The 25994-nt window shown below is 42.1% G+C and overlaps 2 protein-coding genes across 4 annotated transcripts; one reads left to right on the top strand and one right to left on the bottom strand.

Annotated features, from left to right (window-relative positions):
• Positions 1 to 85: 85 nt before the first annotated feature.
• On the bottom strand, positions 86 to 6922 carry Taldo (transaldolase). 2 transcript variants are annotated; one of them, XM_022800430.2, is made up of 6 exons: positions 6670 to 6810; positions 6462 to 6528; positions 2077 to 2308; positions 1738 to 1930; positions 1044 to 1356; positions 86 to 348 (listed from the first exon to the last, which is right to left on the bottom strand). In XM_022800430.2, the coding sequence occupies exons 2-6, from the start codon at positions 6526 to 6528 to the stop codon at positions 185 to 187; spliced, it is 969 nt and encodes a 322-aa protein (XP_022656165.1). In that variant the 5' UTR covers positions 6670 to 6810; the 3' UTR covers positions 86 to 184. The 2 variants fall into 2 exon arrangements, with proteins under 2 accessions (XP_022656165.1, XP_022656164.1); XM_022800429.2 differs by lacking the exon at positions 6462 to 6528 and having other exon boundaries at positions 6670 to 6922.
• Positions 6923 to 7504: 582 nt separating this feature from the next.
• On the top strand, positions 7505 to 24543 carry LOC111246908 (muscarinic acetylcholine receptor gar-2-like). Of its 2 annotated transcripts, none has more exons than XM_022797285.2 (3): positions 7505 to 8150; positions 10616 to 11085; positions 11957 to 24543. In XM_022797285.2, exon 3 carries the CDS (start codon positions 14394 to 14396, stop codon positions 17310 to 17312), a length of 2919 nt encoding a protein of 972 aa, XP_022653020.1. In that variant the 5' UTR covers positions 7505 to 8150; positions 10616 to 11085; positions 11957 to 14393; the 3' UTR covers positions 17313 to 24543. The 2 variants fall into 2 exon arrangements, with proteins under 2 accessions (XP_022653020.1, XP_022653019.1); XM_022797284.2 differs by having other exon boundaries at positions 11454 to 24543.
• Positions 24544 to 25994: the final 1451 nt, after the last annotated feature.

Raw genomic sequence — 25994 nt, 5'->3', positions numbered from 1 at the left:
CTGTTAAATTAAACGTCCACTTTGCAAAAAGTCAACCAGTTGGCAATCAATATTTAACATGCATCTAATGAAAGAAGAAATCGTGTAAAGTTTCGACGCTTTTTATGTCAACACGAAAAATATTTTTATATTCGTTTGCAGTGTAGTCTTGCAGGTACCCGTTTTGTATTGAGTTGCTACTAACTTAGGATTTTAACTTCTCCTGAATAAGCGCCTCAAGTTTACGAGCGTCTGCAGCAAACTTGCGTATTCCATCTGAAAGCTTGTCAGTAGCCATTTGATCTTCGTTCATATCCCATCGGAATCGCTTCTCATCGACACTGATTTTTTCTAGCTCTATGCTGGTAGCTGAAAAATACAATCCAGAAGAAATCATTAAGCAATAGAGAACCTTATGATGTATTCATAATGATCATAGAAAATCTATTCATAATAACAATAAGTAACGTATGTTTGCTTTGATAATACATGTTCAGCAATATGTTTCCATAAATTTATTATATAACACCATAATACATGAATAATATATTGCAGAAACAGTTGCTAACATTCATGGATGTATGTGACCTTTTTTAATTTAATTTAATTTAAAGGCTTAAACGTGTACGGCACAAATGCTGAGCCTGCAGGATAATCGTAGTCTCTAAAGCCAGAACACTAGGAGAAAGCATAGTATTCAATACAATTCCTTCTGCATCTGCTACAAATATTGCCTTTTTTAGACTCATGAAAGCGCCCACCTGCACATTATTTGTGCTGGAAGTCGTGAAACAGGTGACAACGTATCGGTTAATTTCTTCTACATGTAACTCTCATAATGACGACGACTTCCTAAATATTGACACCTACCCCCAAAACCGTAAAAACTTTCACCGTATTACTACTTAACAAACAGAAAAATGCACATAAAACAATTCCTTAAACGTAAACCTACAAAACCGAAGCAGTTTTCTTTTTTTAATTTACTCGGTTTCTTAGTTTGTTGCCTGAATCTTAGTTTGCTGCTAATTTTATTCCATTAATTTATCTCTTATAATACCCACCATTTTCGGCCTTGAGATAGTGTGGTACTAGTTCGTTGGAATTAGCAAGCTCTTTGAGAAGGCCAGGACTAATCGTGAGTAGGTCGCATCCTGCAAGCGCTTTCACTTCACCCGTATTACGGAAAGAGGCACCCATAACAACAGTTTTGTACCCAAATTTCTTGTAGTAGTTGTAGATCCTAGTAACACTTTTCACTCCTGGATCTTCGAGTGGCTCAAACGCTTTCTTGTCCGTGTTTGCTGTATACCAGTCAAGGATACGGCCAACAAAAGGTGAGATTAACGTGACACCCGCCTCTGCGCAAGCGATTGCCTAAAATACACGAATGGCATATCCTGTTTTATTATACGGCCAACAAAGGGTGAGATTAACGTGACACCCGCCTCTGCGCAAGCGATTGCCCAAAATACACGAATGGTATATCCTGTTTTATTATACGCATATGGCGGAAAGATCTACAATGTTTATTATCGTTGAATCCTGATTTTAAAAATTAATAGGAAAAGTTCGCGTATAGGTCAGTTTGGTTTTTTGATTGAAAATACTCATGGTAGGGCCGACAGATTATGCAGTCGTGCGTAAATCTCTGTTAATTCTTTCTATTTGCATGTCATATGGCATCTACAAGTTCTACTTTAAACCAGGTCAGTTGATTTATTCGGGCTTCTAGTGTCAAAAGCAACACCCGTATACCTGGGTAAAGTTAAAGAGTAGCGTCATGTTACAATGGATGCCATGTTCTTTCTCCAGGATTCGAGCTGCCTCGATACCCTCCCATGTAGAAGCCAATTTTATAAGTACACGCTCCTTAGGCACACCTAATTCTTTATAGAGCGAAATCAATTTGACGGCCTTATTAATCGATGCATCCTTGTCGAAGGACAACCTACAGAAGAGAGAAAATACATTTTAATATTATATATTAGAAGTTTTTATAAATCATCTGGTGGATTACTAAGATATAGATCCCACATACCAGACCTATAAATGCAAACAAGACAATTACTGAATCACCAAATAATGAGCACTGACCTGGCATCAACCTCCGTTGACACTCTTCCAGGGATAATCTTAAGAATCTCATTTCCAAACAGTACGAATAACTTATCCATAGCTTCTTCGAGCTGTTCACACGGAGTTTTTCCTTTACCTCGACCATAGCTGACTGCTTCGTCGATGAGGGCTTGATACTGTGTAAGTTTGGCGGCTTGAAGAATCAGCGATGGGTTCGTCGTCGCATCCGTTGGTTTGTACTCCTTCATAGCTTCGCAAAAAAATATCAGAATAACTTACATAATGGAGTTACATATTTTTTCTTAAATGTAGATCTCATCTAAACAATAGTTTGCAAATGCAGAGTGTATGGTGGTAAACTCAGATGGCGGTCATCAAAAAACCGACAATAAAAGGTCGTAAAACGAGAATCGTTTCTGTCCCGGGTATATTACACATCATTATTACGTATTATTATCAAGTATACGGCTCTAACAGTTTGGGAAATCACCGACCAAACAGCGAATTTCCGGTATACTTTATAAACAGCTACCTGGGAAACGATAGTAACGATACAAGATATATCCATGAATTTTTTCCTTCTTTTGTAGCACAAATTAGTACTATTTATCGGTTTTCAAGGTCTGTGAAATGCGCAAATCTTCTGAACCTTTCAGATGGTATGCAGGAAAGAATTTTTGCTAAGTTAACAGTTTATCAACGAAAATGATTAGAAATAGTCTTTAAACGCGATACTTGTGATGGCGTCGAGTCCAAAATAACATCTACAAATCTTTTTCCTCTTATCAAAGTGTGCTCGTGCAATAAGGTGCTAGCGTGCCAATACAGTTCCTATAAGTACATATAAGTAAATTTGAATTTACTTGTTCTCCAGGGCCTGTTCATGCTTTACGTATGCCGTAAAGTATTTTTCAAAAACACCACCGATAAACACCGCCGATGTTTTACTCCGTTGTGCTATATGAGACCATCGGCCTGCACCAAGTTTCAGCTGATTTTCAACAATAACAACACGATACAATTATATGCACGCATTTAGTTCTTAGCGGCACATTGTAGATATACTTCTCCCATTACAAGCTTTGAAATTGACTCCTTCCTTTTACCGGTTACTTTTTCTGCGGGGGCTATCTCTTTGGACATTCTCCGCATTCTGAGCCGCATGATACAAGGTGGTATGCTACTATCATATTCGTATGTGCGTCTGCCTCAGGCCACCCATAGCAATATCATCTTCAAGCCACTGGAAGACTTCTAATTAAGACTAGGGGAGTAAATGCAGTCGTAACTGTTCTAGACGGACACGAAAGGTTTTGCGTTGAGTTAGACAGATTGGCAAAGTCTTAGGTAGTTCTACTTATTAAGACGTTGCTGATATTATATGTAAGGTTAGTCCTTTTATTTTCTGATTGACGGTGGTGAAAAATTATCAGAAATGGGGTCAAGGACCTGCTAAAAATTTCTCTCGCTGTAGTATTGTACATTAATCAGACGAGCGATGCGTGTCCGGGGTAATCTCTTGATTGAGGCTGTTGCCAGGAGCATTGTACGCCCGCCCGCTTTCCCTCTCTATCGCTCGCCTGCTTGCGCATCTTTCGGCCTTTAATTTTTCACGACTTACCTACTCAAGTGCTTATTCAGTCTATTTAGAGGGGGCAAATGTTCTACCAAATTTAGCTCAGACGTATCCCGAAATCATGGTACCATTATATCACGATATGTGAATCGGACAAAGAGACATATGAATGACATGCAATAAGGATAGTGGCGGAGTATTAGCACCTTTTGCAGCCCCAACTATCGTAAACTTTCACAGGCTCTTGCGGCCAGATACTATTAGGATAAAACATTTGCAATATTTGTATGGTAATCATTCAGATATGGTCTCGGTACTTTGTACCCGTATCGAACTATGAAAAATAAGACATTGGAATAAACAAGACGCATAAATCACACGCCATCACATATCGTCATCGAAAATTGAGCGGATTCAGCTATCCTAAAACAATTCAAACAAAGCTCTAAATAATGGAGATCGTGTCGCCACCGAAATCGTTGCAGTTATACCAAATCGCCCACAAAAGGGTACCGTTATGACCGGCAGTCCAAAAAACTTCAATTCTTCAATTCTTTCCGTTCAATTCTTTGTTAATATGGTATGCCTCAGATCAATATGCTTCCTCTATTTGTGAAAGGGCAAGCCTCGCTTTTGGGCCTTGCTCCTTGGGTCCCTATTTCATATTCGTTTGGTTGTGAGTCACACGTCGACCACCAGAACTGCACGTGGCGAATATGTCACACCACAGGCGGCAGCGTCAGTAATTCGCTGTGGGCCGCCCACTGCGGTCTTGTGATGCGCGTCGTCACTCCTGTAGATATTTCAAGTTCATGTATCGTTCGAGAACGAGCGAGAAATTGCCACCCACGTCATGCCTTTTCACTGAGTGATACGCTAACTATGATAATTTCTCTCTTGGAACGGGATTATGATGACAAAAACCTTCCAAAAGTCGGAAGGTCAATCTTGAAACATGTAGGGAGCGTCGTTTAAAAAACATATATCGAGTTCGTTCATCAAAATACCATTTCTATCGCTAAATGACAAACATGTTCTGTTCGATTTGAAAAAGATTTTTTTAAAAAGGCTCTTTGATCATACTCGAAATAACAGACTCAATCACAACAGAAATCCAGTGGCAGATATATGCCATAGTATAATATATTGAAAATAAGCAATTTGGTAGTGGTACAATATCAGATTGCTGCTTGATGTATTAAGGGTTCTGTATCTCTATTGGGTCTGTGTATTGGTAAGTGGGGTACATATTATGACGTAACACTTACGCGAACATTTAACTCAATATGGATATACCTCACAAGGCAAGCTTTAATCTGACAAAAACAATTATTATAATAACTCACGCGACCCTCCGAGGAGGTCCCTCTTGAATAAGCGTTGAAGACGTGGCGTTTTAAAATCCCTCACACATCACTCGCAATAGGTAAGTATTTAACTGTGCTACTGCCTAAAGCTCCTGAGTGCGCTTTTGAAAAATGGATGAAACTTTCCGAATCTTTGAAATCTCGCGACTTACACTGCGTTAGCATAAAACGAATGTAGGTTAAAAAACAAACACTAAAAGATAAGCATCGATAATTGCCATCCTTAAACATAAAATCCAGGTTGGTTTTGATTTTCGGAACGTGACGTCGCGAACCTTTTTTTATCTCATATATAGCGAAATTTTTTACAAAAATTCCGCATAACCCAAAAAATTATTCGGTAGCAATCAATTCCGCTTGGGACATAACACTAAGAACTAGCATAAGACGAGGCATTAACCATTACAACAGAGTTACATTTTCTCTTAAACGACGAACACGTACACACATCTATATCGACACCACGTCATTCCTGTAATTACGTGTACCCGTTCAGCCCTATCTTCCATTCGGACTACAGAAACTACACTAATTTTCTATTTATCACTATTATCGTTTGTTGCCACGAAGTTGCTGTCGTCTCAGGACAACTTCATTTGATCTAACAATCCGGCTTCAATGTGGGCCTTACTTTGTGGTAAATTTAACATAATCTACACGGTGTGGTAACGAATATTGGTGAATATCATTAAAGATCGAATCATCAAAAAAATCAAGTAATTAATAACATATCTAATCGTAAGAAACATTTCCCACTCATTTGCGCACAGACGAAATCATTTCTCTCTTAATACCCGTGAATGTCGCCATTATAATTCTTACACTACACAGTAATTACCATCCATAATACAGTCTGTGGTAAGCGTAAGTCTACAATAGATCCGTTGTACAGTTAATCTCTTGTCGAAGCTTTCTTTATAGAGTGCTATTTTATCACTAATAATACGCTTCGAATTCGGAAGTACGTTCATACATATATATAATCTGGTCCATCTAACAGGAAATAGAAAGAAAGGGCATGCGTTATTTTTAACCCAACGAATTTAGCCCTATACTACTGCGCTACGATACTTCTCATCTACTTGGAAACAACGGCACAACTTGGTTTACTCGTCATTATAGTTCAATCCATAGGAATCAAGCAGAGCTCATGTCAAGCTTCAAAAACGGGGTATCATTGTATAATGAGACCCTTTGCCCCAGAAAAAAACCATGGCCGAACAACCAGTTGCGTTTGTAGCACACACATTTTACACATATGAAAATCTACACACATACGCTATTCACGTTTGCCATTATCTGCAGTCGTGGGCCGTTTTCGAACTCATTTTGACTTGCTGTTTCTTTCTGCTTTATTTTATTGGCTGTATAGCTTGAATAGGCGCTGCCTGAGCCACGATATCTGTGCTAAATACTGATTACAGTATCAATCGAACAGAAACAAGTTACACTCTACTTACAACTGTCTCGCGGAGGTTCTGGCGACGCTCTCGCGGTGTAGAAACCCATCGAACACAGCACAAACATCTACTGACAGATCATAAAAGGGGACATTGTGAAGCTCGTTGACGTGGTCATTTCAACTGTGTTATTTCTTTTTTCGAAAACCGACATTTTGTCGATTAATTATTCTTATACGCTACTCGTACTTGCTTCACAAATACTCACCCTCAAAATCGCCGGTGTCGGCTACCACAATGGTAAGCTCCTTTAGTTGATCGAGGCAAGACATTGTCACTTTTTTGGCGTTGTCGTTTGAACAGCCACTATTCATTGCACTGTTCCTTCGATTCGCAAGCGGATTTATAAATACTCGAACGATAATAACAACAACAACAATAACGATGAAGCCGGTGACGATAAAGACGTCTATGACAGAGCGGCAAGGCGGTCGTGTCAGTGGAAGGGGCGATTAATAATAGTGTCCGCTTGCTTCCACTGCGCGCCGGTGGCCGGCAATGGTCATGTCAATGGCAGCCTCCCGAACGGCAGAGGCGTCACTGACGCAGTAGAAAACGGCTGCGATAGGGGCAAATGGGCGCGAAACGACGGTGCTGCAAGAGCAATTTTTTATGTTGTACACGAAGCAAAATTTGGCTGGTTTATGTGTTGAACTGTCCGTCACCCGGTGACCGGTCACCGGTTACTGGAATCAGTGGCGTGTGCCAGCGAACTCACCGGGCCTACCCGTGAAGCCATTACACTCATTGGTTCCACAACTGCCTTCTACTGGTATTGTTTTTGCTGTTTGTGATGCGGCCGCTGCAGCTAGCACTGGCCAAACGGAAGATGGCGGTTGACGAAACTGCTGCTGTTTTTCGACCGCCCTTAGAGAACCCCAGTAAAACCGCTCAAGGCTTCCTCGATCGTATAGAATAGTCGATTGTAGCAGCCGGCGCTAGCACAAGCGGAATGGGCGCGCTTCTTCAAATCGCAGTGGGAACCAACGCAGCGGCGACACTAGGCACACGAAAATCCGTTCTGTCGTTTGTATATTTGTAGTATGGTAAACTGTACTGTTTTGCCGTTTGTACCTTATAGAATTAGATGCATATGCGCACGCTTTACCCTAATAAAATTTTTATAGACGCACGCTACGAGGGAGAGTTTCGTTAATTAGCTTGGGTATAGCCTTGTAGGTGTCAGTTGTAAAACAAGTTTGAACTGTGTTCAGAAATTTATTCGGAGGGAAAATATATTCTGTTGGTGGTTTGACTTTTTCAAATAATTTGTTTATTGTGTTTTAAGCATTGACTACTAAACGTAAAGAAAAGAGCTATACATATTTCAGGTTTTACATCTGGTACCGCCGCTAAGTTTCGCTTTAGACAGCAAGCTTTACGCATAAACTATACTTACGGTCGGTTACAGAAAAAAGAGCTAAGCAGTAATAACTGGCAGTAAGAACCGTCTAAAACGAATAATAAAATGTTGACCGGGCTGATAAAACTTGAAATTGTATAGAAGTTTTTATTACCGAATTACATTCTTTCAAGTCCTTAGAAGCCTTCCTAGGTAATGGGTTGTTCAATACCGATTATGACTTAATGTATACATTCGTGGAAGGTTATGTATCTGAACGTTAACCTTCGGAAAGTATTTGTATGGGAAATACTCCCCTAGCTGAGAAACGTGTCTTCCATCTCAAGGTAAAGGTAGCGCTTTAAAATAAATTGAGATTGTGTTCCTGATTGATTTTAGTGAATTATTAGTATTAGATGTGTTTGGCGAAGAGTAGTGTGATAAATAATATCGAATGTTATAAAAGAATATCGTATTCCCTAGTGCGAAAAATACCTATCGATTTTCGATTAAAATCAAATGAGTTTTTTTAACTATACCTTGCAGCAGCCTTTAAGGTGTAGCGAAGGACGATCATTCTGTTGCTCTTTGTGTAAAACCATTTGTAAGAACTTCTTCCCTTAAAGTAATAAAAAATACCGTGCCCTACTAAACTCATCTAACAAAAATACGGTGTAATATAGTGAGATTGAGAAAAACTTGCAAGTATCTGTTATTATCACATACATGGAATTTTGTTTATCATATCTTCAGACGTGAATAACAATGTCATCGTAATTAATAATCGTTCAAAGTAACAATGCACAGGGACCTAAAACTTAATTTTGGTTCCTATTCCCTGACTGGGAATTCCATAAGATATGCTACAGAAAATCTTTATAATAATAATTAATAATCACAGGAAATCGTCGGCATAATACCGACTTCTCACTAACTATCGCACCTCCTCAAGCTCTGTATGTATTTAAATATAAGGCAACAAAAATTTTTTGTATAAATACTGGAAGATGTAGACCTCCAACGCTTTTTATTTAAGTTTTTGAGTCATTCATTGTCAAAAACATTTAAATCCCTATAGTATCTTTGCTCGACTGATCTCGTTTGACTGGGTGATAACATAGAACTAATCGAATCAAACAGATAAGAATCCGGCTACGTCGGAGTACATATTTAAATAGGCCATGCTGTCCTAATTTGTCACCAGGTTAAAAGTCGTCAACCTGCGATTACCTCTGCTTCTACCTTCATATATTGAAGCATGTCGGATCTGAACTGTAAGGTATTACCATCATATGAACGTTATCTCTACAGAAATGCTTAAGTATTACAGCTGCATAAGTGAGACATCACTGGAAAGCTTCTCCCTAATTGTGGTGCTGGCTGGTGTATTAAGTCTAAGAAAAAGAACCTTACAGTGAATGAAGTTGAAATTTCTATATGACGACTTAGTATGTATAACAGATATATGTATTCCTCTAATGTGTCTTCTCGGTAGTTGGCTGTAAAATCGACAGTGAATTAAAAAATGTCGAGAAACTACGTAATTAGCAGGGGTTATGCGGATATTGTGGTATGTGATGTTTGCATTATTTCGAAATACTTAATTCTATGGATTTTATGTACGAATCCGACTTATCATCCCCAAACGCTAAGAATAAGGCTTCATATGTTGTGAGGGCCCATTGCAAACACACTGTGCCTGTAAATGGATGTCAAGGTTAAAAACACAATACAAGCAGCTGTCAATCTAATTCTTCGAAAACTACCTAACTTCATTCGTCTAATGTAGAAAACGGTATCCATTTCTCTGGCTTCTTTTCTTTGCGACATAGTTTTGAAAATGTTGTTAAAAAGTGACGGTTTCGTCATTTCTGCAACGGACTGGTATCTCCAAGCTTCTTAGAAATCACTCTTTGGAAGAGGTTGATCCAGTAGCTGTCAATATATATACCAGCCACCTATCTAAGAGCGGTGCACTTACAGTCTTCACAATTACCTGCCGTCCTTTTCACCTTATCTCAGCAACGGAAAGTTCTTGAGGCGCGGGTTTCAGACCTCTCCCCCGATTTATGATTCGGGTTACTTTAGAGACCTTGGCTATCTGGCAAAGAAGCGCTTAGCTGGAAGCCTCTTCTCTAAGAGGCAAATGGGTGACATTTGGGCGAACAAACGGGACAATGTGGGGTAGCATATTTTGCACTAAGGCCTCTGCCCGACCGACCATCGTCCGCCCGTTTTGTGACGGGGGTATTTCAGTTTGCTTCCGGCCAGCTACCCGCTCTCTTTTACTTTACCATGTTCTCTCAAAGCCAAAATACGAGCGCACCTAACGAGTTCTTGAATGAGACTGTGCTAGTTACTGTTTAATTGGCACCATCAATGTGGATCACCGTAGGCGAGATACGCGTGTTTTCAGACTAGCCTTCGACCAGCTTGATAGTTATTTTAGATATCTCGACGAATGCAATATTAGCGAACATAAAACGCGAACCGATATGTGTACATAAGATTAATCACCTAATACGATATGAGCATTCTTTGTACTTTCCGGATCTGTGTGTGTTCTATGAAATCTCGATGAATAAATTTGATACATTACTATTATTATTTTAAAAATTTTTCCCCTTTCGATCTTGCTACGAGATCCCGGATCAGCAGCAGTGACATTGCAGGATTACAGCGACCTTTCATCCACTACAAGCAAAGCAGGGTACCACCCCTTTGATGTTACTTAGTATTAGTAATGAGGTAACAGTAGTAGTGAAACAGTAAAACATTTTTTGGTCAAAAGTTTCCTCGCCCTTTTCCACAGAACCTTCGTTCGCATCGAAGCAGAGGCGCGAGGGTGACCCTCGAGAGCTCCATGGTAACGGCAGACGTCTTGCTGCCTACGGCGGTACTGGTAATGTTGGTCTTCTCCGCGTCGTAGAAGCTGCGCGGTAAGTGTCCAGGCTAAGCCGACCCGGGCTTCTGAGCTCCGGAGAGACACGGATCGTAGAGAGGGAGGGAACGACCGTACTAAAGCCTAGCGTAACGTCGTTGGAAGATGGTTGGTTGGAGATATACAGGAGAACGGCAGACTGAGACCAGGCAGCAAGGCGACTCGGAATGGAACGAAGCTGCTGCTGCAGGATGTACAAACCGCAAGCGACCACACGACGCTCCTTACAACGCGCGGTCCCCTGAATTCGAAGCACGATAACTACACCCGTCAAAACACGAACGGACGGACCGTCGCAATTGCCGCACATCACACGGTCGCCGACGCAACAGTTACTTCGAGTAAGTAACTCCACTTCGCTTACTATACAGCTCTTAATAGCGTTTATTGCAGAAAAGTGGCTTCGAGGCTGACTCATTATGGTGGCTGTTGTAGCTACTAGCAAACTGGGTGACGAGTGTCGGAAAGGTGAACAAGGACCAGGCCAGAAGTTAGGGCCGTATCACACGACTCATCAGGCCTAAGCCTGTGGAACTGCGGCCGCATGCTAGACACCAATGTCGGAAGCAGCTGCACTCGCACACAGCAATGTGCATTAAAAATTCGAAAAGATTACAGATCACCAGCCCCGATTCGCTATCAAAGCAGGAAGCAGCAGGCAATGCCTACGTATACAATACGGATAGGTTTCTTTTGAATCTCATTTCAGTGATAATGCCAGTAGCATCAGGACAGGCAGTTCTAGTGGTGGCCATGTCTAGACGGATGCGTCGGGGTCTAAAAGGTTGTTAGTGCGCGGATACTGTCTCTGCTATCCTGTGTTGCCAACTATACAGTCGTGTCACGGCAGTAGCGGAACGAAACGTGCGGATGCTGCGCAAAAACGTACTGTGACCTGAGCTCGCGACAGCGTCTCTACAATGAGAACTCTTGTGAATGGGGCCACTTATACGCTGGCAAAGGGATCTGCTGGAAATGACATCAAATTCAAGACTAGGACAGATGTGAGGTTTTGTGGTGGCCATGGTCTTTGTTCTGTGCAAAGGCGGTGGCCGTAGTTGTGATGAATCGGAAAAGCTGCTAGAAGATGGTTATAGTAATTGAAGAGCTGAAGCAATGGGTATCGACGTAGATATAATTTCTTCGCCGTCCTCTGGATGACAAATAACGTTAATACATTTGTCTGTTTTCTATCGATACCTTTCATTGCAGGTGTGTTGAATAATGTGCAAATTCAGCATTGGCCAAGTGACGAAAATATTAGCTGACTATCGAGTGGCAACTCACGGCAACTTGTCGCATATAGCGAAGTGATTCGGATCCCGATTCAAAAACAGCATCACTCATCATTAAAATCAGTGTTCCCCCAAGAACGTATTTATCGAGGCATGTCGACGAAGCAAAATTACCAGCGGTGATGACGTGATTGGGCTACCATAGATATCATTTATACATTTCTAGATTTCAGCAATTTTGTGATAGACAAAATTGTAAGTGAAAATTCCTTTCTATTCTAATATTACTCTGAGCAACCCATTGGGCGACCTATTACACAGCGGTTACCTGCCGTATTTGATTATCTAATGTTCTTGAATAGATTATACTCTACATATATTAAATGAAAAAACTAAGATTAACGTGATCGGGACTGCCAAACTAGGCTGCTTCAGCTCTGTGCGAATAATCCGAAAAATAGAAACGACACTCGAACTAACTGAATGCCTGCGCGGGCTAGAACAGCGGTCTCGAAGAAATAGGCGACAAAAATCAGCCGACGAAACAGAGGACGCAGGACAGCTGTACATGCACCATAAACGCTCCACTAGGACGTGTCAGTAACAAAGAATAAGCCTGTGGGCTAAAGGGGGCCGGCGCACTGTCCGTAACTTCATCCATCCGAACAAAATTTCAATTCGAAACCTCTTCATTTTCAAAGACAAATGCCTACAGAACATTATCCTAACGATCAGGCCCGCTAAGGAAGTGCGCTGAGCTCACGAGCAGACATCGTACGTACGTGTTCTACCGCCCCGAAGGACCGACATTTTTTGAGCAGTGCCTGAAATTTAGCGAACGTCTCCATCGAATTAGACCGAGGAGCGAAGTCCAGTGTACGACGCAACGTTCATCCAATAAACCGCGACCCGACGCCCGGCTGCTGCTTCCGGCTGGTCGGTGCAGGCGGGCGGCTCGTAGCAGCAACAACAGTTGCGGGCATCTGGCAGAGCGCAACCGACAAAAACCATCGTCGGAGCCAGATCTCACCTGCGCCGTCCTCCCGGCAGACTCGGGAGAAGGCGTTGGGACGTGGTATGCTGTGTCTTATCAGATCACACCTTCGATTAGGAATCGTATTAACTAGTACTAATAGCAATAAACAGTCCTCCTCCTATCGACACTATAATATTCAAATGCTAGCGCTGATTAAGCAAACCATATCACGCCAGAAAGAGAAAATAAATAACAAACCATAGAAGTATGTGCGAGAAAGGACGATCGGAATCGCTACTCGACGGCCGCTAACGATATAGTAACGGAATAAGAAGACGGGAACTAAGTCATAGCAGAGAGGGTGACACAGGATCAACACGTCCGACTTTGAGATCAGGTTAGCGGAAAAAAGTTGGAGACGAAGAAAACCCGAGCACAGGAAAGACGCCCACAACAACGACGACAAAGAAAAAGATCTTCAAGGTACAACTCATAAGCTATAACTAAGAATAATACTATTAATACAATTAACGATAACAACAATAGTAATATTAATGACATAACACGCGTCATAAAACAAGTAAGTGTGTAAGGATATAACTCAACAAGGAACGTAGCATAATAATTATAATATAACAACACTTATAACCGAGAAGGCGGTGAAGGAGCCGAGAGGGGGCTCAGATAGATGAGCTCGAAGGAACAAACTGATTACACGCAAAAATAAAGCCAGAGCGAAAACGGCAACCAAAAAACGTGTCAAAAACAGAATCTGGCTTCCACGGAACTCTTTCGTTGATTAGCATCAAGCATCAGGCAACGAGTTATCGTAGCTCGACGCAAAAATCCAAAGAAAAGAGACAAAGAGAAAAAGCGGTAGAATATTACTGTGCGTCAACGCTCTCCGATGAGAACTGGTCCTTGGTGTAACGCATTTCAGCCAATACAATCCGATACATTTTATAAGCGACATACAATAGTATACCGAGGATTTACTAAGGTCCCTCAGTGAGAGCCAAACGCAAACAAAAACTCTGTCGAGTCATCACGAGGTGCTGCGAAAATATTGAATAGAAACGAAACGCAACGCGTAAAGGAAGAAGACAGCAATAACAGAAGTCAGAATAAGCAGAAGTTCAGCCAGAGTGATTAATTCGCTTCGTTTGGCCATGGCGACAGTATGAGCCAACGACGCGCACATCAGCAGAACCAGGTGAGACATGCGCGAGACGAGCCGCCCTTGACAACGATGGCGTCGATCTAGGGCAAGCTAGGCCAGCTTGGAAAAGCCTTGCTAGCGGGGCCGCCATTAACATCGGCGGCTGGACGGGCTTGGCAGATCAACAAGCCGTTGATTACAACAACATAAGCGGTTACTCGCTGTCACTGCTGCTGCAGCTGCCACAATTTAGACCGCAGCGTCCGAAGACGACGAAAGATGGCCACAGTCACGACTGAGTGGCCGCCGAGGGAGTTGAACACGACCACGGATTCCTCCACGACGCCGTTCGCTTCGGTGGCATCATCCGGCGGTGGTGCACATCGTTCGAATCGGGTGGTTCGTCGAATATTTAATGAGACCTTTTCCACAATGCTACCCATGCTAACCGAGGCTGCTGAGACGTTAACAATTACCACGTCATCGGTGTTCGAAGTGGGAGCCGGCGGGCCGGCAACAATCGGTGTCGTCAACGGGGGAGACAGAAGTAATAGCGAAGTCGTAGGTGATTGCGATGACGCCTGGAACCACACCAGCTGCGGTGTCAATGGAACAGGCGTCATTGAGTGGACCCTGCCATTTCCATTGTGGCAAACTATCCTTATTGGAATAGCAATAGGAGTATGCATCATACTAACGGTAGCCGGCAACATCCTTGTCTTGACAGCGTTCATTGTTGAGCGTACGATCCGTCAGCCTTCGAACTACTTCATTGTGTCTTTAGCAGTGTCAGATCTACTCATCGGTATAGTGTCTATGCCTTTCTACGCTGTGTATGTACTAAATGGCAGTTGGGATCTAGGCCCAGTTATATGTGATTTGTGGTTAGCCACTGATCATACGGTGTGTCTCGTATCAATCTACACTGTATTGCTGATAACAATCGATCGCTATTGCTCTGTGAAAATTGCCGCCAAGTATCGTTCTTGGAGGACCCGCGACAAAGTGATCTGGATGGTAGTTATCACGTGGATTTTGCCCTTTCTAATATTTTTTATCTCAATCCTGGGCTGGGAACACTTTACTGGGCGCCGCGATCTTAATCCGGGCGAGTGTGCCGTACAGTTCCTCAAGGATCCAGTATTCAATACGTCCCTAATCTTTGGGTATTTCTATTGCACTATGGTAGTTCTATTCGTTCTCTACGGTGGTATCTACAAGACTGCCAGCGACATGCAACGAAAATCGGCGGAGAAACAGAGGAAGATGCAATCGCTCGTTGCAATGGGACGAGGAACGCTGGACGTCACGCCTGGGCTCGGCCTCGGTCTAGCTAAAGCCGCTCAAGTTGGCGCCGACCGGCCTCCATCCAAGGGCGACGGGCCGGGTAATCCTGCGCTAGGTGGCAAAGGAGCAAAGGATCCCCGATCGCCTCCGAAGGAGCCACACGGCCACGGAGCCGTAGGCAACTTTTGCAGCAACGACTCGTCGATCCTCGAATCTCAGAGAACGTCTTCCAAGTTTGCTAACAACACCGAAACAACGTCATTTTCGGAAAAGAATAACAAAACCGACAACGACAACGACCAGGATCAAGACCGTTCCTCGAGTCCGGTCTTCGAATCGGATGACGACTTCGACGATGAGGATGAAAACAGCACGAGTACAAAAACAACCCAGCCAAACAAACCGAAAGCTCCGAAGCCTAAAGCGAAGCCGAAAACTCCAAAGTCGCACAAGAAGTCCGACGCAGGCCGAATGTCACTCGTCGAGGCGATGCGAATCAGTGCACCCGCGTTCGGACTCAAGCCGCAGCAGTCAGAAGGCCCCTCAGAGCTAGCCTCAATCGGTGGCCTGAGCAGTCTAGGCATGCCCGGCCTTGGGCTCGGCATCGCAAGGAAAGGCTTGCATTGTGATCCGGCAAAGACCACAACAATAGTAACAACATCACCTACTACTGCAACAACAACAACGGCCAATAGCACTGATTATAGTTCAGCCTATTCCAAAATAGCTAGCAGCACGACGGCCAGCAGCAAGCCGTTAGATACGAACGCTAGCCATCATCATTCTCATCATCATGAATCAACGGGTCAAATAAATCGCAATTCATCGATAGAGTTATTACACTCCAGCAAGAGAACAGGTAACGCCACTGTAACTGCCACCAGCGCAAAGGTCCAGCCGTCAGTATCGCTCGATGTAAAACAGCGCGGCAGCACGCTGCTAGTCATCACCGAAATGGCGCCCGACGTATCGGAGGCCTGTCTCGAAGCAACAGAACAAACAGCCGACGAAGGGCAACAGATTGTTGCTAACGATTACACAACTACAACTACTAACACTACTAGCAGTCAATACATGCACAGCACGGCAACAACGAACGGCAATATCCTAGGAGGCACCACTCCCACGCAAGAAGAACACCTGCCGGCGGCGGCAAGGGACAAAGAAGTTCAGGTAGGCCCAATAGAGTCTTCGCAGACGAGCGAAGTAAAAATGCCCCAAATCTGCGGAGCATCAACGGACGCTGTGACTGCATCTGAAAGCGCTGCAATGTTAGCAACTATCACACCCTGTCAGGTCATCCAAGCAGACACAGTTCAAACACCTGTAGAATACATATCGAGCTCGGGAGCAGTGGCCATTGTGGTCAATGAAACCGTCTGCAAACAGCTGCCTACGACCGCCCTTCTTGCGGTCCCTGACTCCGCAAGTATACCCGCTAAAGACATATTAGTGAAGAGCGCAAGCGGAAGTGATAGCTCGAGGACGGTCACCAAAGTAGCGGGCGAGGGAGACGTCGGAAGGCTGCCGGGCGGCCTTTTTCGAAACGCCGCCTCAAACCGTTCCAAGCGGGAAATGATCTCCTCCTTTAGTAACCGGCTTCGAAAAAAACGCAAAAATAACGAGAAACGACAAAAGTCCAAGTCGGAAAACCGAGCCCGCAAAGCCCTCCGCACGATCTCATTCATTTTGGGTGCGTTTGTCATATGCTGGACACCATACCACATCCTCGCGCTGGTTGAGGGCTTTTGCAGAGATTCTCGTGGTTGCGTCAATCATCATCTATTCTATTTCACTTATTTCCTCTGCTACGCCAACAGCCCGATTAACCCATTTTGCTATGCGCTCGCCAATCAGCAGTTCAAGAGGACCTTTTACAGAGTGCTCCGGGGGGACTTCCACAAAACATGAAACGCGGTTTACCCTAGGCCAATAAATAGTAACATGATTACGACCTGGGGGGAAGGGGGGTCAATGACGACACAAGAACAAATTGAACAAACTGAAAACAGCCAAATCATTGTTACATCACTGTGATAGCACTAGGAGAATTCGGCGTTAATTGATTGGTATTGGGACACAAAAAGAACGAACTAAATTAGTTTCACAAACAATGTAGCAATCGTCAAGAGGAACTGGTTATACTTTGAGGACATCATTACACTTGTACCATTGTTACTAACTGCCACCTTCCTGTACACGCATATTTTACATGTTAGAAAATATGATTGCCTAGGTTGCTCATGTACCTAACAGCAAATTAATAGGGAAGTAGGTGGATCACGCTGGCAAGAGATGCTACTACTGACCGTCTGATTTGTGTGTGTGTTACGCAAATTATGCCCTTGAAGCCTGCAGGAATTTGGCCACCATTGTTCATGCGCCTAGGGTACCTCGATGGATCATACGGTGAACCCGCGATAGAGAACTGCGACAGAAAGGCCAGCGACAACGAAAAAAAGCGAAACGTTAAATAGCAAAATATTAATCCTTACCCAAGACCCATTTTAGCTTAGAATTATCTAGATAAGCAACTGTTCAACAATGGGCTCAGTAACAACAACCAAATTTAGACATGTTTGAAAATCCACTTGAGACAAAAAACCAATTTAGTGATTATGAATTGCATTCCAACTGAAAATCATATGCGTCGTTCAATAATGATATTAGATATAAGAAAAGATTACGGCGGCAAATGTTATTACAATTATTATTATTATTAATATTACGATTGTTACTGAACAAGGACAACAGCCATAGTCATCCAAAGGAACCAAAAAACTGCTATAGGAAAGATGAAGCTATTATTATTATTGTTACCATTGTAAATGATAATAAATCGCTCGTACAAACGGCTTTGTGGCATGATGTTTCGACCGCTGGAAGACCCCCCGAACTTCGTGAAGATGAAGATATTCTCCGATTAAGATCTCCGACTTCAACAACAACCAGTGCAGTACCAACCTCTTTATAACGACTTGGCAACAATCGTCCCACAAATCAGCATTTCCAGAATCAACAATTTATAGAATTATATAGGCAACATTCTCTAACACGAACTACAGAAACGACGAACCTAATCAGGATATCTTAAAACTTCAGCGGTAGTTTTCGACGGACAATGGTCCGGTGTGAGCGCCACCGCGACCTAAACCATATTGCGGCAGTTTGTAATTGTTTTCTCTGCGAGAATCTTCTAAGTAACACGAGATCCGGAGAGTCCGCGGTCTGTCAGCCAAGGAGCCAGCAACCACGCGGTTAATTGTGTCTTTCAACTTATATAGCGACGGCGAATAACTAATGCATCTATCCTACTAAAACATTCATCAAGTTTTTACACAACAATATAACTACGAACTCTATGTACGCGCATTGTTCCGACTTAGCGCGAGAGCGGTCTCCACCTACAGAGGCGTGATGTCGTCGTCCGTCACACGGAAGAGCATTTCCCGAAGCCGCATTGTTTTATTACACGATAATAACAACCTCTGATTATCGCATTCGCAGAGTCGATCATAATTGCCACCTGATGATCAGTTGATCTAAGGATGAATGAGCGAATTATGAAATCAGCCGCAAAGAGGGTCAGTTACCGTGTAGAAAAGACACTCGTTCGTTGCATTGAAACCGCCGACGTTCAGTTGTCAGCAATTTAATACCGCAGTTACGAATAAATGGGGATGGTGGGGACCGGCTCGCGTTCGGTCAAGGGGTCTGTCGTCAAACTTCGAGCTGGAATAAGAACAGGGTTGGATTTAGACGGCTAAAGGAGACACTGCACTGTTTTGTGCTATTTAAGCTGCCGTCTTGTATATCAGGGTTGGGTAGGTTTTTGGATGGTGATTACGGTAATGATGATGAAGATAATTATTAAACATGATGAGCTCTAGACAAAAAAAGAAGAATTTAAACGCCAACGGTATTAAAACGAAATCAATAGAGCCGATGGAAACGACAGCAGCAGCAGCAGCAGCAGCACCAACGATAACAACTGAACACAACATTCATCAACCCGATAGTGATAATGCGAAAAAAGATAAAAATGAAGGCCAAGTGTCCAATACATGACGATGATGGCCCGGCAGAGCAAAGAGATTTTGTGAAAGCGACGGCAAACATTCATAAACACAAACACATAGATGCTGTTTCCAAGCAAACAAATTAAAGGAAGTAAGACGATTGAAGAGCTCCTCGGTTGCGAATAATAATACTAATAATAAGATAAGCGACCATGTAGAAGGTAACACGGTTTTCAAAGACGAAAAAGTCCTAGTTGGTTAGGCGAGCAAGAGCAAAAAGGGTGTATTGTGTACGAAAAGGATAAACAAACAAGCGGAACTGCTTGAACGGATTGAGAGAACCGCAGTAAACGAAAGTAGATACATCGCTAATATGCTAAATCAGAAAAAAAATGTTGTAGACGAAGTCTTACTACCACTACTATAGGTGGACCGTAGTGAAGTACTAGGTAATGGCAGACACAAACGAAACTAAAAGAGAAAAAGGTTGGATGGAATTGAGCGTATAAGAAGCGAACGCTTGGAAACGAATGCGTTGCTTGATGACACAAAGCATACAAGAAGCCCTTGTCGAAGGTCGCTACCGAGCCAAGCTGTCAGGCCTCCTATATATATATATATATATATATATATATATATATATATATATACGAATAACGGAAGAATTGCAAAAGCAGAAGATGGTATAACTGGACGATGAGAAAGATAATTAGAACCGTTGGATGTATCTGAGGTGCTTGTATAAGTGCGTCATGTGTGCGCGCATGTCACGTTGTACTTAGGAGTCAAAAAAACTTAAGGGACTCATGGTTAACAAACTGACGAGTCAGGTAAAACTGAAGTGTATTAGAAGGGCTGGAAATACAAATGTACGAAAAAAACAAAACGATAAGAAATGGCCGACTGCCCTGTGTTCGGGCGACGCTATCGACTGTGATGATGATTCTAATGTATCGTTCTTATTTCCCAACAATTTCTATCGACCTCTATTTCGCGTCAATTCTTAAACATTTCTTCCTAAGTCCTAACCTCTGCCAGTGCCCGTCGAAAGATTCCTCTATTCCCTTACCATTCAGTTGCCCTAACCGTTCTTCACCCACCCGAACGCACCTCACCGTGGTAATCGTATATATATACGAACGAAAAAAGGGTACAGCAGTTATACAGCCAAAATGAGCTGATAAAGACGTGAAACACAGATTTACAGCCGTGCCGATTTACACACAAACAAAACTGACAGGTACACACACAAAAGACACTAATGTATTCGACGACCGCCGCGATAACCGTTGACGTGTCATAACGAACATATCAACCTGATGAGCCCATTGATCTACGCTCCGGTCCATATTACGCCCGAAGTAGTGGTTTAACGTTCGTAGCCGGGTTATTTGCAGGACATCGAAACAATGTTGCTCTAAATAATTGTTTTTCTTATTATAATATGACCATATGTCGATTGGTGTTCATGCATATTTGATGCCAAAAGCTACAATATGCGAAAACTGCCGTACAAATAATATCTAAGACGTTAGGTTATCAATATGGCAATTATTAATTGAGACTGTCATCTGGCGACTGCAATCAGAACGGACGAGACGGTTATTATGTTCCGTGAGCATCGTTTCCCAGTTAGCACCGTAACCATCGACTCAAAAAGGCGGAACAAGTCGATCTCCTCGCAGAACGCGACCGGCGGTGTGACCTCTTCAGAGCATTTCCCAGTTATTTATCATCGCATCCACCGATTCTGTTATGAACAAGAACAGAGCTAACGGAATCACGGGTTGAGGTCATTAAACCAGCCGGAAGTGGTTCCGCCTGATAATCTGTTCTGATTTCGGTGCGCGAGATGGCGTCAGTATACATTTACGCCCTAGCCCTCAGTGGTTGGCTTCGTCCACTACATTGTGCACTGGGGACGGGTAGTTAAACCGCAACTGCATGAGATGTTGGCTGAAATGGTTCGGAGCTCTCAAGTACAAAGGCGCAACGTCGAACCAAACGTGAGATATTACAGAGATGACTTACTGTTATTGCTATTACTATTATAATAATACAAGTGTTATATATATATATGATCAATTACTGTAATTATATATTATACCCCCGGGCTAATTCCGGAACTTATAGATCAAGACGGTACGAAATGATGATGATGATGATGCTATAGTAATGATGGAGATGGAATTGTTGCGTTTACTACAGCTGAAGATGAAGTTATCACAAAATAGGTGAAGTCGTTGACTGATGGTTTTATGCTAATTCTAGTAACAATGATGACGATAACGATATAATCAAGGTGGTGATATAGAAGATTAAAGAAAATGTTTGAGGTAAGAAACAGGTCATATACAAGGGTGGCCATAATCGTTAAGATACTGTTCCATTATGAAGGGACTCACCCCGCAAGTGATGAAAGCACACAAGACAGGTCACAAACAGGATTTATACGAGCATGCATATTTCATGTATGTACACATACACTGACATACACAATTCGGGGTGCAGGAGAACATTTACAGACAACAAACAGGCAAACATGTAAACAATAGAGTGTATTTAATAGACAAATATTTCAGCAGTATATGAAATAAAACAATCAACAGACGATCATGTCGTCGTATCATGGCCATAATTGCATACGATGACGCCAGTTCCACGGAATCAGATTCACAAGGACGCTTCGCTGGATCTAACGACGTCTAAATAAGTACACTACTTTGCCAAAATTACTAATGGTATCAAAATAGAAGCTTTTGGATAAATATATTTGAAACTCTTAAGTAAAATCAAAGAGATAATTATAACGTAAAAATACAATAAGATATAATACTGATGATGACGATGTCCACGAAAAGTGTCCTAGTAATTTAACAATAAACAACTAAGCCCAGTAATAATAAAACGATAATCAGCAAAATCGCACATATGACCGTGTGGCTGACGCACAGGGGTCTTACTTACCCCTCTGTCTCAGCCAGAGCTGATGTCGCCAGTCACCTGCGCGTCACCTCCAATAACACTCAAGTGAATCGGCACCGACTGATATGCCACGAGATCGAAAAGAGAGAAACACAAATCAATGAAACAACACTGTGATGAGTTATGGTGATGTAAGGATAGGCTATGGAACAGAATAATACAGGCCATTCAAATCGTAAAAAAGGTCGTTTCAGGACTTGATGTGCCGTACTTCTGATACGATCCGGTACTTGGGTCTCTTCAGGTTGCTATCCATATCCATCGGTTTGCGGAAAAACGTAAAGTGATTATGAACTTGGCCATGAAAATAAGTTTTAGCCTTGTTTTTGTTTTTATTTTTAATGGCAAAGAGCCCACCTTTATTATTGAGCTAGAGCAATGCGTAATTAAATGAACTATTCCATAAACAGCAAGAGATAGTCAAATATAAGCTCGTACTGACCGACGAGTCCAATCTCGTTATCGATCTGTTCGAACTTTACTCAGTCACTGAACCTTTTTTTTTTTTATAATATTATACTCTATTATAGATCATTAATAGCTTTGGTTTGAGTTAATCATTTGGTAACATGCTGTATGTCTTACACAGGAAAATGGGCATTTGTAATTCTTATCATACAATAGCCAAACGCATCTTAATAAGAAAGACCAGCCAGTAGTTGACGCCGTTTATATGAAATTGGCCATTGGTGCAGTCGAGTGTACCAGCACAAAAACCGATCCGTATACTACCATCTGGAAAAACACTCATCTAACAATTGACACAGCGGATACACTTATACAGCAACACAAGCCAACCAATCATACCCGAGGTCCGCGTAAAATGGGTCCACGGAAGTCACGATGCTCAACCCTGTATCAAGGGCCAATATCTTCGAGGACACTGTTAGTTAAACGCAAGTTAAGGTGCGCCTTTGTACACCTTAATCGACTTAACAGACCGTGAACAATTACACAGACATAGGAAAAAAACACAAATTAATAACCACAGGAAAAACACGACACAACGTGACGTTAATGGCAGATGATAATCGAATCAACTTCGAGCCCAACCTGGCCAAATACCGACCTACGAATAGGAAAACTGAATACGAAAAATGTAGTATGTGATTAATTAACATGCATTAGATTTACAAACAGAGTAAAGGAAAAAAGCACAGTCCGACAGAAATGATGCGGACTTGAAATTGAAGTGTGCCTTATGGAAGAGCGAACAGCCCCAGTATCCTCAGCAAATGCTCAAGCAAAACAACAGCGGTTCCAGCTAAGCTGCCGCGGCATTCAATTTGCGTTGCAGCTTCAGACAGACAGACAGACTGGTACGGGACCGAGTAGTCGACGACCGATATATCGAATCCGCCGATCAGAAATCTAAGAAGAGGGCTAATCGAAGGCGGTGGAGCCGACTAGGGCCCTCCATTGACAAACTAAACTTGTCTGTAGACAAAGCGACCGAAATCCAATAACAAAATGGTCTAAGACACACAGCTATGAGCCGCAATTAGAACCAAGCCGACTCTGACAACGCAAAATACAATCATTAATGTCAAAGACACCGTATGCTACTGGGATCGCGGGCACGCCACTTAGTTAAGGTGAAACAAGCTAACATCGTTTTTCTTAATTTCCCTTTGGAAACATTTTTCACTTGTTGGATAAAGACAGTAAGTTATTTTAAGACTAAGTAAAAACGACCCATTGGAAACATCAAAGCAAACAGATATATAGGTTTTTTTTAGAAATTTTATAATATAAATAACACAAATTTTATGGATTCCTTGTGTTTGTAAGATAAATAAATAATAGAATAATAGCACTATAATAAGAACAATCAGAACAAAAATTATTTTGAGACAAAGAAAATTCAGGAATAATATTAAACAAACTCCTGATAAATCCTGTATGAATTGTTATAGAGATCTGTGTTGCGTAGCCTGCAAGCCAGGTCTTTGGGGGTGGCCCATACACTCGCTGTCTGCGTGCCAAAGTAGTTCTTAATTCAGTTCTAGTCCAACGACCTTGTGAAAAGACATTCGATTGTAAATCAGAGAACCGATTTAACTTATTTCTATTCGCTCTAATCGCTTCGCGTGTTCGAGAAGCGAAAGTAAACAAGTTTACTTCCAAAAAAAAGATAACTGTGTTTTCACTTTCCTTTGTATTGTAGAAATTAGTCAGGTAGTTGTAACAGCTTGCCAATAGCAAAGCTCGTAAAACTCAAAACATTGAACTAAGGTAGTCTTATTAAGGAAACGAGAAATTACTAGGGATAATATCGTAGTACGTTGTATTTCTTCATAAGATTGTAAAAAATATTCGAAGGGTCGTAAAATGTTTACCTTAATTTCAGTTTTTATTTCCTACCGGTCCTAAGGGTAACTGTGTGCTACTCACGCAAGTATACAGTGTTTCATTCCTCGGTTTTCTATACTGTGAATAGCTGATCAGAACTGAGAAAGAGAGATCGAGCATACCGTTAGAAATTTACAAGGTTGAAATTATAATATTTGTAGAAAGCAATCCGTTGCGGTAAAGGTCCTTTTAGGTAGAAAAGAATCCATTGAGGCATTTGGGTTGCTCGTGTCACTATTTTATTTAATGTGAAGTTGAAAACTGTTTGAGTAAATTCATTGACAAACATTGGATGAAGTCGCACCAGCATTAAAACAGGCAGCAATACTCTTGACAGCGCCACGCGTAAATAACTCAAACCTTATCAGAATTCTTGCATATAAATATACAAAAATGAAAAAAACGCAGCACCAAGACGAAATCGACGTTTAAAACCCTCCTTTCATTTTGCTTCATTCGTCTTTCTCGCCGCTAGTATTCTGTACACGCTCTTTTTCTAATCATTCCCATGGCAGATGCTTCATTGCACCCCGTTTTATGATATATCGTACCATATCACTTCTATTGCGGACGAACGGTTTTACCGTGTGGCTCACGGAGCACATGGTTTTTCAAGATGTACTTACGACTTTGAGCAGAGGAAAGCCACGAACATCGTAAAATACTTTATTTCTTATATCTGCAGCGTCGAAGCGTATCTCGCTTCTTTTCGGTCCGCTTGTTTTTTCGCATCAATCGCCAACCCACAAAGTTTTGGAGGTTCGACGTTTGGATTACGTAAGTCAATCAATTACAATTATCTGTAGTCTGAAAAATTAATAATTTGGTCCAACGTTCATTTTAATTGGATAATGTCGTGGCCTTTAGCTGCTTCAAAACTGACTCTGTTAACTACGTGCGTCTGATCCACACCCCTACTTACGGACCACCACGTTAACTACGACGTCTCGGTGAAAATAACCATTGTAGATAGGTCCTGATATTCAGTCAGGCAGCAATGATGAACCAGTTCATTTTGTTCAAGCAGTTCGTTTACACGTTTTATGCTAAATACCAATTTCTAGTTCAACTTTATTTAGATTCGGACCAGATTTCGGCTAATTTTAACTGAATGTGAGACCTTATGAAAGTACCCGTCCTACAAGGCAACATTCGGGCCTTACCACTATTTCTTTATATATTAACATTTTATTGATTAGAAACCAATAGTAAACAAACTGCACAGTTGTACTATAAA

The sequence above is a fragment of the Varroa destructor genome, unplaced genomic scaffold, assembly GCF_002443255.2.
Source record: "Varroa destructor unplaced genomic scaffold, Vdes_3.0 BEIS01000003.1, whole genome shotgun sequence".
In the NCBI taxonomy this organism is placed as follows: Eukaryota; Metazoa; Arthropoda; class Arachnida; order Mesostigmata; family Varroidae; genus Varroa; species Varroa destructor.
This window is presented reverse-complemented; position numbering and strand designations above follow the sequence as displayed.

Excerpts from the sequence above, each read along its gene's own strand:
- Taldo (XM_022800429.2), bottom strand. The coding sequence starts at position 6,775 with ATGAATAGTGGCTGTTCAAACGACAACGCCAAAAAAGTGACAATGTCT. Across the intron at positions 2,309-6,669 it reads CGACACCGGCGATTTTGAGG|CTATGAAGGAGTACAAACCA; the intron begins GTGAGTATTTGT and ends TTTTTTGCGAAG. Across the intron at positions 1,931-2,076 it reads TCAACGGAGGTTGATGCCAG|GTTGTCCTTCGACAAGGATG; the intron begins GTCAGTGCTCAT and ends TCTCTTCTGTAG.
- LOC111246908 (XM_022797285.2), top strand. The coding sequence starts at position 14,394 with ATGGCCACAGTCACGACTGAGTGGCCGCCGAGGGAGTTGAACACGACC.